The sequence below is a fragment of the Cetorhinus maximus genome, chromosome 3 (assembly GCF_964194155.1).
Source record: "Cetorhinus maximus chromosome 3, sCetMax3.hap1.1, whole genome shotgun sequence".
Taxonomy (NCBI): domain Eukaryota; kingdom Metazoa; phylum Chordata; class Chondrichthyes; order Lamniformes; family Cetorhinidae; genus Cetorhinus; species Cetorhinus maximus.
Genome location: NC_135881.1, coordinates 187,463,809 through 187,478,478, shown reverse-complemented (window position 1 = coordinate 187,478,478; position 14,670 = coordinate 187,463,809). Strand labels below are relative to the sequence as shown.

The 14,670-nt window shown below is 40.7% G+C and overlaps 1 protein-coding gene across 14 annotated transcripts in view; it reads left to right on the top strand.

The window, feature by feature from the left end:
* Nucleotides 1–14,670, top strand: part of trip13 (thyroid hormone receptor interactor 13) — a 195,776-nt gene that overhangs the window by 4,739 nt on the left and 176,367 nt on the right. For all 14 annotated transcript variants that reach the window (XR_013576250.1, XR_013576249.1, XM_078539447.1 and 11 more), the window contains exons 3-7: nt 5,396–5,561; nt 6,934–7,063; nt 8,208–8,263; nt 8,890–8,980; nt 11,602–11,674. Coding sequence is in view for 12 of the 14 variants with exons in the window: in XM_078539447.1 (XP_078395573.1) it covers nt 5,396–5,561; nt 6,934–7,063; nt 8,208–8,263; nt 8,890–8,980; nt 11,602–11,674 (516 nt within the window). In the remaining 2 variants the exon portion in view is untranslated. The remainder of the gene's footprint in view (nt 1–5,395; nt 5,562–6,933; nt 7,064–8,207; nt 8,264–8,889; nt 8,981–11,601; nt 11,675–14,670) is intronic.

Below are 14,670 nucleotides of genomic sequence, written 5' to 3'. Positions count from 1 at the left end.
ATCTCCAAATTTGCAGACGACACAAAGCTGGGTGGGAGGGTGAGCTGTGAGGAGGATGCAGAGATGCTTCAGTGTGATTTGGACAAGCTGAGTGAGTGGGCAAATGCATGGCAGATGCAGTATAATGTGGATAAATGTGAGGTTATCCATTTTGGTAGCAAAAACAGGAAGGCAGATTATTATCTGAATGGCTATAAATTGAGAGAGGGGAATGTGCAAGGAGACCTGGGTGTCCTTGTACACCAGTTGCTGAAGGTAAGCATGAAGGTGCAGCAGGCGGTAAAGAAGGCAAATCGTATGTTGGCCTTCATAGCCAGCGGATTCAAGTACAGGAGCAGGGATGTCTTGCTGCAATTGTACAGGGCCTTGGTGAGACCACACCTGGAATATTGTGTGCAGTTTTGGTCTCCCTATCTGAGGAAGGATGTACTTGCTATAGAGGGAGTACAGCGAAGGTTTACCTGACTGATTCCTGGGATGGTGGGACTGACATACGAGGAGAGATTGAGTTGATTAGGATTATAATCGCTGGAGTTCAGAAGAATGAGGGGGGATCTCATAGAAACCTATAAAATTCTAGCAGTACTAGACAGGGTAGATGCAGGAAGGATGTTCCCGATGGTGGGGGAGTCCAGAACCAGGGGTCACAGTCTGAGGATACGGGATAGACCATTTAAGACTGAGATGAGGAGAAATTTCTTCACCCAGAGAGTGGTGAGCCTGTCGAATTCGTTACCACAGAAAGTAATTGAGACCAAAACATTGTATGCTTTCAAGAAGGAGTTAGATATAGCTCTTGGAGCGAAAGGGATCAAAAGGTATGGGGAGAAAGCGGGAGCAGGCTATTGAGTTGGATGATCAGCCATGATCATAATGAATGGTGGAGCAGGCTTGAAGGGCTGAATGGCCTACTCCTGCTCCTAGCTTCTATGAATATCCATGCATTTCTGGTATCATCCTTGTAAATGCTCTCCGCACTCTCTCCAGGTCCACTACATCCTTTTCTATTATGGCAACCAGAGCTGCATGCAGTTCTCTTAAGTGCAGTCTAACCAAAGTTCAATGCAAGTTTAGAATGACTTCCCTATTTTTCAATTCTATCCCTCTGGAAATAAAGCCTAGTGCTTGGTTTGCTTTCTTTTATGACCTTGCTAACTTGTGGTGCAACTTTTTAGGAATTGATGTATCTACACTCCCAAGATCCCTTTGTTCCTCTACCTCACCTAGACTTGTACCTTCCAAGTAATAAGTGACCTCCCTTCTTCCTACCAAAATGTACTACCTCTGTTATGTGTGTTGAACTTAATTTGCCAATTATTTGCCCAATCTGCAAGTTTATTAATGTCCCCCTGTAATTTGTTGCAGTTCTCCTCAGTATTAATTATTTCCACTCCCTGCCACCGCCACCCCCCCCCCCCCTTTTTTTTTCCAAATTTGGTGTCATCAACAAATTTAGAAAATGTTCTTGATTCCAAAGTCCAAATCATGAATGGAAATTGGGAACATCAGTGGATCCAGCACGAATCCTTGTGGAACACCACTTCTCACCCTCTATAACTCTGAATAACTGTATTTTACTCCCACTCTCTGCTTTCTATCTTGAAGCCAGCTAGTAATCCATTCTGCCATGAGTCCCTTGACTCCACATTCTCTGACCTTATTCATTAGTCTATTATGGGGCACTTTATTGAAGACCTCTTGAAACCCAGACAGGGGTGAGAAATCTCTGCCGCTTGGCAGAATTCTAACTTTTGGATAGTGGAATTCTGCCCTTTTAATTTTTTTCTGACCTCCGCCTCCCCTCGACCTTCTCTGCCTCCAACATAGCTAAAACTGAGAGGAGTCTCACAAATTCTGGAAGATCTCTGCCAATAACGAGACGAGGAGCAGGCCTGGGTGTTCTGCCGCTCAGCCTCACACCAGCCCCGACCTGGCTGTCGTACACATCCCACTGGGAGGACGTGCTCTGCTGCTGGCTGCTTGGTGGAGTTGCAGGGTTTGGCAGGCAGTGGAGGGTCGGAAAGTAGTGGAGTGGGTCCCTGCAGGTTTTGAGGGGGAGGGGTAAGGAGGGAACAGCAGTTGGGGGTTGTAGTGAATTGGTGCCGGTTTTCTAAATGCCACCACTTTGTTCCCAGCTTGTTGAATTACAACAGCAAACAACAATAACCATAAGGAGGTATTGGCAAAAAGAATTGCAGAAACAATCACACACAACATGTGCTAGGGTCAAAAGTCTGTGGAGTTTCAGCAATATTTATTGCCAACCTTCAGTCATGATGGCCTGGCCATGAGAGGGCCTGTGGGAGAGGGGCTGCTGAGTAAGTGAATGCAGGGATGAGAAATTTCTGACATATTTTGTGGAATTCTGACTTTGGGATTTTCCGCCCTTTTAATTTTTTTTCCGACCTGTTCCTCCACAGAGGTGTATTTTGAAATGTATTGCACTTTAAACTAAATTTTAAAAAGTGAGTCTGGGTTTCCAAATGCAACAACAGAAAGGGAACAGACTTGATATTGATTCTGGCAGAGGGGGATATGTGAGTGCAGCGTGTCAGCCCATGGCTGCCTGTGCAATATTAATGTGTGTCCAACATGGTACCGGAACACGAGCTGCCGGGTAAGGAGGGAGGGAAGCACTGTGCAGGGGTCTAACTGTGCAGCTTTTATTTCCCCTTTTCCCCCTGCCAATTCCCTCCTTTTAAGATCACCAATGCATTAAAATATTTTAAAGTTATATATTTAATAATAATACAACATAACTTATCCATAAAATTGTTTTTTCTGATTCTTTGAGTATCTTTAATAAAATTTTATTTGGAAAATTCATCATCTTCCCAACTCTGTGCATTTCAATTAGGATTAACAAATTAATTCAAAAATCTTAAAGCAATGCTCAACTAATAATCTCCGTGGCCCAACATTTCTCTGAGCAAATTTTGCAGATCAAGAGGGTCCCAAGTTCAATTTATGGACACTACTCAACTATATGATGTCAGCTGGGTTCAGTGTCCTCAAGCTCGAGTGAGCAGAGTTCCCAGTCTAGACCATTATTCAGTGTTAACTTGCAGGTCAGGCTGGTCATGGATAAACTTTTTTTTCGCTCTCCTCAATAAACCCATTCTCCCTGTAGGCAATGACTGGCGAGAGTCCCCTTTCAGATTGTTGTGCACCCTTTCACCAATTTACTGCCTAAGTTGGTGGTTGGGGCCGAAATGCTCAATTCATTTAAAAAGATACCTGGATCTGCATCTGAAATGCTGTAACTTGCAAGGCTACGGACCAGGTGCTGGAAAGTGGGATTAAAATGAGTGGCTAGTTTCTATTTTCTCTTGACCGGTGCAGACATGATGGGCTGAATGGCCTCTTTTTTCACTAACTTTTCTATGGTTCTAACTTGAGGTCATCCAAAACTCTGCTGCACGCATCCTTAATCACACCAAGTCCTGTTCACCTATCACCTTGGTGCTCACTAACCTTGTTCTCTTGGTTAAAGAACACCTCCACTTTAAAATTCTCATCCTTGTTTTCAAATCCCTCCATGATTTTGCCCCTCCCTATCTCTATAACCTTCACCAGCTCAACAATGCCCACCACCCTCTGGGTAAAAAAACTTTTCTTCATGTTCCCTCTAATCCTTCTACCAATCACCTTAAATCTATGCTACCTGGTAACAGACTCCTCGGATAAGGGAACATCGACTAGTTACATTTAAATGTACAAATAAAATATTACATTCAAATAAGCGTATTCAAATGAGTAATTAGACCAGATTAACACTACATAACAAATAAATACATTTCTGTCTATGAAAATGCAAGCACAGTTAGCAATAGTATTATGATCCTGTTAGGGACCATTAACATTTAAAGGGAAATTCGAACACCTTTTAACCAATGGAACTATGCTACAGGATTTAACATTTTTAAACAAAAATATTATCGCATATGAAAAAATTAAACAAAACAAGTGGTCTTAAAACTAAGGGCAGAATTTTGCCATTGGCGAGCTGGGGGCAGGGCCCACTCACCAACGTGTAAAATGACGTGGGATGATGTCGGGCGGAACCCCCGACGTCATCCTGCCCCATTTAAATTTTCAGGAAGACGGGGGTGCAGCAAAATCAGCTGCGGGCCCGCCGACCAGTTAATGACCAATTGAGACCATTGACAGGATCATTTAACCAATTGAAGGACCTGCCCGTCCAACCTTAAGGTTGGCAGGCAGGCCAGGAGCCCCGGCAGCAAATAGAGAAAACATGAAACCTCATCCAACGGCGGGATGAGGTTTCATGCAGGGTTTTGAAAATTTTAGTAAAGCTATTCTGTACATTATGAACATGTCCCAACTCATGTGACATTGTCACATGAGGGGGACATGTAAGGGATTTTTTTTTCTATTTTTAATATTTTTTTAAAGTGCAGGCGATCTCCCTGAGGCTGCACTTAGTCTCAGGGAGATGTGCGCTCTTTCGTGCACATGCGCGAAAGAGCGCACTCTTGCTTTTAGGGAATCCCCACCCCCGACCGCACAGGGAGTGCATAGCGCTTCCCGCCGGATGTCACGCTGGGCGGGCTGCTTCGCTGGCAGGGATCAGCTCTCCGCCCGCCGGAGATTGGGTCGGGTCGGGCCTGCCCACCCGACAGGCAGAAAATTCTGCCCTAAGTTATAACTATGCATGTTATGCACTCCGTTTTACTGCTGACTTACCCCAAGCCTTTTCCTTATAAGACACATCAAACATGCAGATATATTGAAACCAGAGAACCTTCCTAAGTGCCACCCATCTCCATGACAATATGGCATGCTCTGGGATGTCCTTGAACAGATCTTTAGGTTAAGTATTCCTCATTTAAAATTGCTTCTTTGATCTGAAGAAAGAAGTGGATTTTGCAAGCCTTCAGAGTTTACCAAATACTTTTAAGCTAATTTAACCCTAATTCCCAAAACAAAAACATCCCTCTGGACAACTAGGGCTGCAGGTGTCATGTCTCCAGTTCTTTACCTAAGTAAGCCCACCTGCTGTTTTATGATCTACCTTTCTAACTGTTAATTTCTTAAGTAAACATGAACTGAACCTTTAAAGCGTAATTATCTCCAAACTTCTTTGAATTGCATTCACCCCAGGATTGTTTATCAGTTTCTTAGCTAGATGTGCCCATTTATCTACATCTAACCTTTTTACCTAAACCTAAAAGTAATATTTTAAAACACATGAACTATGAATCGCAGAACTAGATATTTGCACCACCAGCAATAAATTAATATATGAAACAAGGCAGAAACCTTTTATTATGACGTTGCTGTTCAATTAAAAGGCAGCAAGAAAATCTACACACTTGCAACAACTATTAATACAGGTGATGGTTTTTACATGGTTTAAGTTCTGTTTTGATAGTACTGTGAAACAAGAAGATGTGAGGCTGAGTGTGCTGCAGCTGCTAAGCAGGCACAGAGTGGTTTTCGGAGATTATGTCTGGGAGGAATTTGATGACGAATTTCTGGCAAAGCATGTAAACTCTGTGTGCATCGTAGACACGGATCTTGCATTTAAGGAGAGACAGGTAAGAGGTAGAAGGAAGGAAAGGTTAAAAGTTACGAGCCTTAAATTTTTGCAATAATTCTCTAAAATTGTATTTGCAAGTGATCTGGAATGTATTACATAATGTAATAGTGCTTCTCTTTACTTTCCAGCTCAGTATATAAGGAAGATAAGCTCGTACTGCTGCTTGATTGCCATTTTGTGGAAAGAGAAACAGTTAATATGGTTCAAGTTAACCTTTCATCAGAACTGGAAAAGTTTAGCAATGTAATAGCTTTTAAGCAAGTACAGGGGCAAGGAAAGGCTGGGAGAAAAGGATAGGGAGGAGAGCAAGAGAGATTAAATGACAAAAGGAATGATAGTGCAAGCTGAAAGGAGGTAGTAATGAGACAAGAAAAGAAACAAAAGATAAGTACAGACATATGAACATATGAATTGGGAGCAGGAATAGATCATTTGGCCCCTCAATCTTGCTTTGCCATTTGATAAGATCATGGCCGATCTGATTGTGACTGCAATTCCACTTTCCTGTCTACCCCCTATAACCTTTGACCCTTTTGTCAATCAAGAATCTATCTAACTCCGCCTTAAAAATATTCAATGACCCTGCCTCCACTGCTGTCTGGGGAAGAGAATTCCACAGACCAACGACCCTCTGAAAGAGAAGAATTCTCTTCATCTCCATCTTAAAAGGGAAACACCTTATTTTCAAACTGTCCCCCTAATTCTAGTCTCTCCCAGAAGGGGAAACATCATCTCTGCATCCACTCTCAATTCTCCTCAGGATCTTGTATGCTTCAATAAGATCACCTCTCATTCTTTAAAACCCCAATGGATACAGGTCCAACCTTTCTTCATAAGATAACCCCCTCCCCCAACCCCTTCCACCCCAGGAATCAGTCGAGTGAACCTTCTCTAAACTGCTTCTAATGGAATCCTTTCTCAAGTAAGGAGACCAAAACTGTACTGTACTCCAGATGTGGTCTCTCCTTCGTCCTATACAACTGTGACTTAATGCCCAGTATTGCAAATAGAATATTGATCTTCTAGGGGCCTTCTCTGTGTATGTGGGTTAGAAGGTAACTAGGGTTATGAAGAAGGGTTATACGGACTCGAAACGTTAACTCTGTTTCTCTCTCCACAGATCCTGCTAGACCTGCTGAATTTTTCCAGCATTTTCTGTTTTTGTTGTAGAAGGTAACTAGATGTTGGGGGAAAAAATAGCATCAATTTTGTCTTCATTCCACTTTAATACCTTTCAAAAGACATATTTGCTTTATCTAGTTATTTCTACCTAGTGCATACAAAACCCAAAAACTGCAAGATTTGTAACTTTTCAGATTCATCAAATGTGCTTGCTGCTATTAAACCATCCTCTTCATTCTCTGTTACAGCCTATTGACCTGACAAAATCCAACATTTCAATTTATATATTTCGCCTGAATGAGGAAGGTCCATCCTCTGATATTTTGGAGGGGGAAGAGGAGAACATGACAGCATCAAATAACTGGCTCCTGCCTGCTGGTTTGTACACAAAACCCTATTGCAATCTGCTGCGGTATTGCGAAACTTGTTAACTAGGTGCACTGCCCCACGACCTGACTGGGAAATCCCAGCAGATTGCAAGTTTCTTTTGTTAGTGTTAAGGGGATCCAGGCTGACGAATTCCCATTAAATATTGAAGCAGTTGCCATGTTATGTAATGGATCTATTGCATCTACATGGAAACTTCAGTTTACGTTGTCTATTTTAATTTCAGATTTCCAATGCTGGAAGCATTTAGCAGCTTTGGTTGCATCTGTGGAGAGAGAAATGGAGTTAGCATTTCAGGTTGATTACCTTGCATTAGATGTTAAAACATCTTCAATGTCAACCATGACTCAGTGGTAGTGCTCGTGCTCTTGCTTCTTAGAGGATTGTGAATGCACAGCCTCAAAGGGCAATGGAAGCTGTTTCAATAGTTTATTTCAATAAGTAATTGGATATTTACTTGAAAAGGAAAAAAAATGCAGGGCTATAGGGAAAAAGTAGGGAAGTGAGACAAATGAGAAAGCTCCAGCGAAGGCACAGTGGGTAAAATAGTCTTCCTGTGCTTTATGGTTCTGTAACTTAGCAATAGTGTTTCAGTTTATGGCTGCGGGTTCTGCCCACATTCCTAGGACAAATAAAATAGTTGCATCACCAACAAAATTAGAACATTTCTTTCTTTGTATCCTTGGAATAAGGATTTCAACATATGTTCAAGCTCCTCTTTAGTGCTCTTTGGGTTAGAGATTGTTTTGCAACCATTAATAAACCTGCACAAATAATTTAGCAAAATGCCCTTAAAAATCTCTACTTCAATTGGATAATGTACAGTACTGAATTTACAAACCATTTTAGCATCTAATGGTGTATGTTATGTTGACTGGTCTTGTTAGCAGGTGTACATTGGCCATATACATTATTCAATGTTAATTTGTATAATTTGTTATAAAAATCATAGCCAGTGTAACGGTGGGTTGGCTGTTTATTGTCCTTAAGAATGTATAGACTGCATTTTCTATTAAGTATGGGAATTCTTGTAGAAAAAGAACTATAAATCTTGAGCTAAAGTTGTCAGCATACTCCAAATATAATGCACTTTATGTTCTTCACTAAGTATAATTTTTGATTCCCTTTTTCATAGGTGAATTCCATGGACTCTGGGAGAGCTTGGTATATGATAGTGAGGTTAAATCACAAGTAAGTGCCTGATATCCTGGCTATGATAGAAAAATTGCTAGAAGTGCTTATGATTAATTGTTTTTCACTATTCATGTTAAAGAACATTTAATCTATCAAGATTTGTTGACGTAACTGAAAATAGTTTAATCATTTAACATGGGCCTGTTACCTGATTAACTTTTTCAAAATCAACTCTTCATGTCTGTATCCATGTACCACAGCTCCTTTAAAAATGTCTTTGATTTTTCAAAGTGATCCATCACGGAATGCCCCCCTACAAAATATTCTGTTTTAGTGGTGCCAGCTCTGCTATAAATAAAGCTGCAAAAGGAGTCGCATTTGAAACAAATGTGTACAGTGTAAATGCATTGAGAGAAATTAGAGTCATAACTTGCCTTTTTGATATTGTCTTACCCTTTTTTTTATGGAATAACCAGCCAGCCATCAGTGTTTTAAGGTTACACAACAGCAAGTACCCTCAGACTGTATTTAGATTGTTAGATTGAAACATTGAATATTAGCATATCCTCAAAAAACAGTTTTATATATCCTGAAGATTCTATTATTTCTGCACTTTGATATATTTAAATTAAATTTTGATATTTTGTAAATGATAACCTATATTAACTTTTTATTTCTTACAGTTACTTGACTACGTCTCAACCACCTTGCTGTTTTCTGACAGAAATGTTGATAGCAATCTGATTACTTGGAATCGAGTGGTGCTACTTCATGGTCAGTCATGACCCCTTTACAATCAATTACATCTTCTCGTTTTGTTTCAGTCCATTCACTGTGTTTTATTTCCTAATATCAGTACCTGCCATTTGCCTGGGGACCAGCCCAGTTTGTCTTAACATTTGCTACGATATGTCTTGAATCTCTCCAGATCTCATTACCTATTTGGGAAATGTGTTTTGCCCAAGCTTGGAATTTTCAAGACTCCACATGGAGACTTCCTGTAGTCATGTTAGGAGATCAAACATCACAAACCTCTTTATTGTTGTCAGTGACATGACAAGATAAAATTCTTGGTTAAAGTAATGGAACTTCGCACTAATACATAATACTACAGCAATTATTTTTGAAGTAAGCACAAGTACAAGTTAGAATACATTCTGCCAATTTTAGTTTGATGCATGCCCAGTGTTTGGAGAAGTATTTCACCAGGCACAGATCAGTCACAATCCAATTGAATGGTAGAACAGGCTCAAGGGGCTGAAAGATACTGGTGTAAGCTAATCATCCTATTTTCCTTCGGGGGGCCCCTCTGGGTCAAGAAGGAGAAAGGTCAGCCAGGTTCTTGCGCCTGATCCTCTATCAGTGACTCCTCTTGGAAAATGTGTGTAGTTAGATGCCTAGGGGAGATATTGTAATGCCCTCTGTGCTGGAATGACATGCAGGAATCCTGTCTAGGATCATATGTGAAGAATGGCCACATGAATGCGGAACCAGAGGACAGCCTGCACCATGGAAATTAGATGGAATCGATGGTATGGCACAGGAGGGGAGAAAATTGGAGGGAAATGTAATTTGTAGAGTATGTTAGATCGTTGAGAGTGACTATGGATTACAATGCCAAGTACATAAAAGACAACTGAATAATTTATAGAGTAAATTCTGTGTTGCACTTTACTTGCCCTAATACATGCTGTTCGAAATTTTTTCCATAAATAGCATTCCAATTGGACAGAACAATATTCTCTTCAGCAATTGCTTTTGAAAGGTGTTGAAAATTTTGCAAGACACAAAGTCATTGTGGTACTTGGAGTCTCTATACGGTATTATATTTCCAGCATCTAAGCAGAGTTCCTGCTGGAACTGTCTGCATCAAAAATGTCTTAAGGTTCAAGTGACTGATACAACAAGCGACTCTTCCATCTGGATAGTTATGGGTTTTGAAGAATATAAAAAGACTATCTTTCAAAAGTAAGGAGCAAACAATGGTGTAACCTATTCAAATGTGTTCTTTGCTCGTTGGAACTCAGTCCACAGAAGCTGGGCACAATCTGTTAAAGCAGGCTGGTCCAACCTTTTTGATTGAGGGCCGCATTTCCATTTTTTTCTCAATCAAGGGGCTGATGAGCAAATTTCAGAAAGATGCAAGGCACAACGTTAAACTGAATTTTTAAAAAAGAGTTCAAGTATTAAGTAAAGAAACAATTGCTGAGCAAAAATAAAGCAATGTCATAGCAATCGATTGTTAAGTTTTAAAAAAAAAATTAATAAAATTGACCAGACTGAGAAGGTCAGAGTGTGTGTGTCAGGCTCAGTCCCAGTCTGAGTGCCCACTCACTCACCCTCATCCATTGTGAGTGGGTATGTATATGTGTTGCTGTATGGTGATAAGAGTGAGTGAGAAACCTAAGCCTGGGAGTAAGGCAGACACATACTCACTCTCATGCTTGCCCATTTTCACCCATCCTCACTCTCGCCAGCCAGTTTCTTCCTCAGCCTTCTCCTCCGACCTTAGGCTCCACAGCGTGTCACCCAGGACTTGCAGCCAGCCTGTCCTCCCCCGGCACTCTCGCTTGCCCCCCACCCCCAGCCCATGGCCCCGGTGATCTGGTTTCCCCCTCACCCCCAACAAAGAAAACCTTTTTCCCCAGCGGTCTCACTGCCACTGGTACTCGCTGCTCCTCGAATCACTGACTGTTGCTCTCTCAGCAGGAGCAACTTATTGTGGAATTTTCCACTCTTCTTATCTGTCTGATTGACGTTATGAAAACTGATTCCAGGGGCCATATAGAGTGGCTTAGGAGGCCACAATCCCGCCCGCAGGCCGCTGGTTGGACAAGCTTGTGTTAAACGATTACATGAAAAGCAATATATAAGAGCCAGCTTAAATAAAATACTTCAGCATTCTCTGATGAGGAAAGATGAATATTGGGCCAAATTCCTACTTGTGATTAGTGCCACTGTGAAGTGCATGTTATGGAAATTGCATGAGGAAAGATTGTATTTCATTGTGATAGCTAAAGGGCCTTTCAAAGGCTGTGTCTATACTGTAATGAAACATGGCTTATTTAGCAGTATGGCAGGACTACTGTGGGCATTGTGTGGACACAGCCTGGCTGCAAGGGAGGTAGGAAAAGTCAGCCAAGACCTAGTTTCCCAAATAGAATCCTACAGCATTGGAGACCATTTGATGCATTGTGTCTGGCTTTTTGATAGAGCTATCCACTAAGTCCCTCTGTTCCTGCCCGCTCCACATAGCCGTGTGTTTTTCTTATCTTTTTAAGTATATATTCAATTCCCCTTGAAAGTTACTATTGAATCTGCTTCCACTGCTCTTAGGCAGCCCATTCTAGATCATAACATAAATGTTGAGACTTCTATGTTTTCCCTACTTATAGGTCCCCCAGGAACGGGTAAAACATCTTTATGTAAAGCACTGGCTCAAAAACTTACCATTCGATTTTCTCACCGGTAAGCTCCACAAAAATGTTACATATAATTAAGCATTTTAGGAAATATTCTGCATTGTTAATGACTCACTTTTAAAAAAAAAAAATGTATTTTTGCTGGAAGTAAAGCACATGCGAACTGGTATTTTATTAGCCCATGTTTAATTGATGGCTATTTTCATGGATGTTATGGGAGGGGGAAGGGAAAGAAGAATTGGCACCCAAAATATTATTGCACAAATAGGTGTATAATAATGTGGAACCTTAACATTTCAATTAATTCAACTATTTCCCAGATCCTGGATCTGCATTATATAGTGGTTTAATATGCACCAGGGGTGGCCAGACCTGCTGAACTTAAGAGCCGCATATGATAATCTTGATGTTCGAGTGCCACAAGACATGAACAATCTTTACATAGGCTAATTACTGTTAGTAGAGATCTTGTGGGTCTCCACCCTGATCGTAAGTCTTTGAAAATCTGACTGATATGTTGCCAAGGTTTTGCGAAGGAGCTCCATCAGTTAAGGACAGCATAATATTTTGACTTTACAAACTTCATTATGGAGTACAGTGATTCACAGCAGTATGTTGTGCCAAACATTGAAATGAGTCGTACACTAGTTTCCCTTGAGTTGAGGATATTTTGTTTTTTGCACTTGCTTCTAGAACTCGATTGTAGACAGTGATTTATGCATCATCTTTAGACGCTGATCCTCCTGGAAGTCCAATAGTTCCATTTCTACAGCAGATGTTTCCAAAACCAGAGTTTTGAGAATCAGACAACCATTGTTGATCACATCAACCATGAATAGGTTTACAAGAAAGGGGAAGCAGGATCTCAACTTCTGCAAGTCATCAAACCTGGCTTGAAAATTATCAAGCAGTCCTTGTAATTTATCCCTGTATTCTTCGAGTTTGTGGTATTTTACTTCAATATGAGGGAATGTGTTTATCCTCCTTTTGAGATGGGGAAAGTGGTTGAAGTTTCTTGACAGTATGTCTCTTTGCAAAAGCCTCACTTATTCTGGAAGATGAAAACTGTCTGAGTAAGGTCAGAAATAATCTTATCCTTCCCCTGTAATGCCAAGTTGAGAGTTTGTAGATGCAGCATAATATCAGTGAGAAACATCAGATCTTCATTAATTCATTATCTTCCAGCTGTGGATAAGGCCTTATCTTCAAGGAAAGCAATGATAGGCTCCAACTGTTCCACAAACCCATTTAAGACATTGCTGGTTGACAACCACCTTACGTTGCAGTAGAAAGAGACATTGTCAGGCTTGTCTTTGAGATCCAGCTGCTCAATAAAATTTTTGAACTGTTGTTGAGTTCCCATTTGAGCGGATGAAATTGACAATTTCAAGGACCGTTTTTGTACTTGAAGTAATTGGTTGCTAGGTGTTAATGATGAATGATGCAATGAATAGGGAAAAACTCTGGAAATTTGGGATAACTTTTCAAGAGCACGATTAGGCCTGCATGTTTCCCCACCATTGCAGGTGCTCCATCTGAAGAGTTTATCCCGTGGTACATCGGCATTTGTCAATGCTCCATCAAGTGCATCTTTTATGTCAACACCACAAGTTGTTTCTTTTAGCGCCACTAAATCCAACATTTCTTCTTTTACAATTACATCTGAAGAAACATAATGAACTAATATCGCCAGTTGTGGGTTGTCTTGTATGTATGAGCTAAGCTGAATGCTAGTGAATTCTTCAGATCATTTTGCATCTTGCTTGCAACACAAGCACTGATCTGGCAGATATGCCTTTCCATGTTGTGAAGTGAAATTGGAATTTGTTGTTAGTCGCTGAAGTTTTGTGTTCTTTGAAGTTATTGCAGTTTTAGATCCAGTAATATTCTTCTTAACAAATTCTCCATTAGACTATGATGTTTAGCATGAGCAAGATTCCATGCCATAACAAAGCTAGCTTTGGTTGTTTTGTCAGCTTCCTTATTAAACGTTGAAAGTAGTGTCTGCTGGTTATTTAGGGATGATTTTAACATGGTTAACTTGTTTTTCCGCAATTCTTATTTAAGAGGATAAATGAAAATTTTTCGGTGATTCGTTTCGTAGTGATGTTTCAAGTCACTGGCTTTGTAGTGAGTGGGTGTTGCTTTGCAGATAAGGCAAATAGGTTTCCCAACTTTTAACAGTGAATGTAGAATCTTCCTCCCCTTCAGGCTTAAAACTCCTGTTTTTATCTTCATACTTTCGTTTCTTGCAATTTAATGATGTAATTTTTGTTCACCAAGTTCACACAGGTTTAGCACTGAAATCTTCCGTTTCTTTTCCTCCTCAATCTGCTACGCTTGAGAAAATGGCCACTAAGAGCCACGTGGCCCTATGTGGGAAAACTGCAAAAGAAATCTCATGACAGTGCTGGAACAAATTGGTAAATAGGAGGGTTAAGAGGATAAATGATTCATTCCAGCACTTATCACGAGATTTCTTTTGCAGTTTCCCATTGATCCTACATAGGGCCGTGCGAGACTGTGAGATATGAGTATATTTCAACGAAGGATGTTGTTTTTCCCCTTCCATTCGGACTCATCTTGTTCGTACTCATCTATTCAGACTCATCTTCAGCCGCACCTTTGGCTGAACTGAATCGGGAAATTTTTTGTTTGATATTAAATTGGAAACCAGCAGCAGTGAAAAGCGCGTGGAGGCATTTGTTTTAAATGAAATTTCTCATCAAATTTGGATTCCTCCTTTCTTTGATATTGTCAGGGGCAATAAAAGCAGAAAACCAGAGATACAATTATTAATCTGGCCCCTCGACATGAGAGGTAAGAGTAAGGTGGAACAGACGGAAGGTTAAACGGTAAGCGACTGACAACAGAGCAGGGGGAAACATTTCCATTTTCAATGCAGTCAAAACACCCATCCCAATTTTAACCTTCAAACATTCACTCCCTGCGAACATGCCCCATCTAATCCCCCTCCTTTGCCTGCAAAAACCCCCCTCCACCGACCGCTGCAAGAAAATTGCTCCCCCTATCTAATTCTGC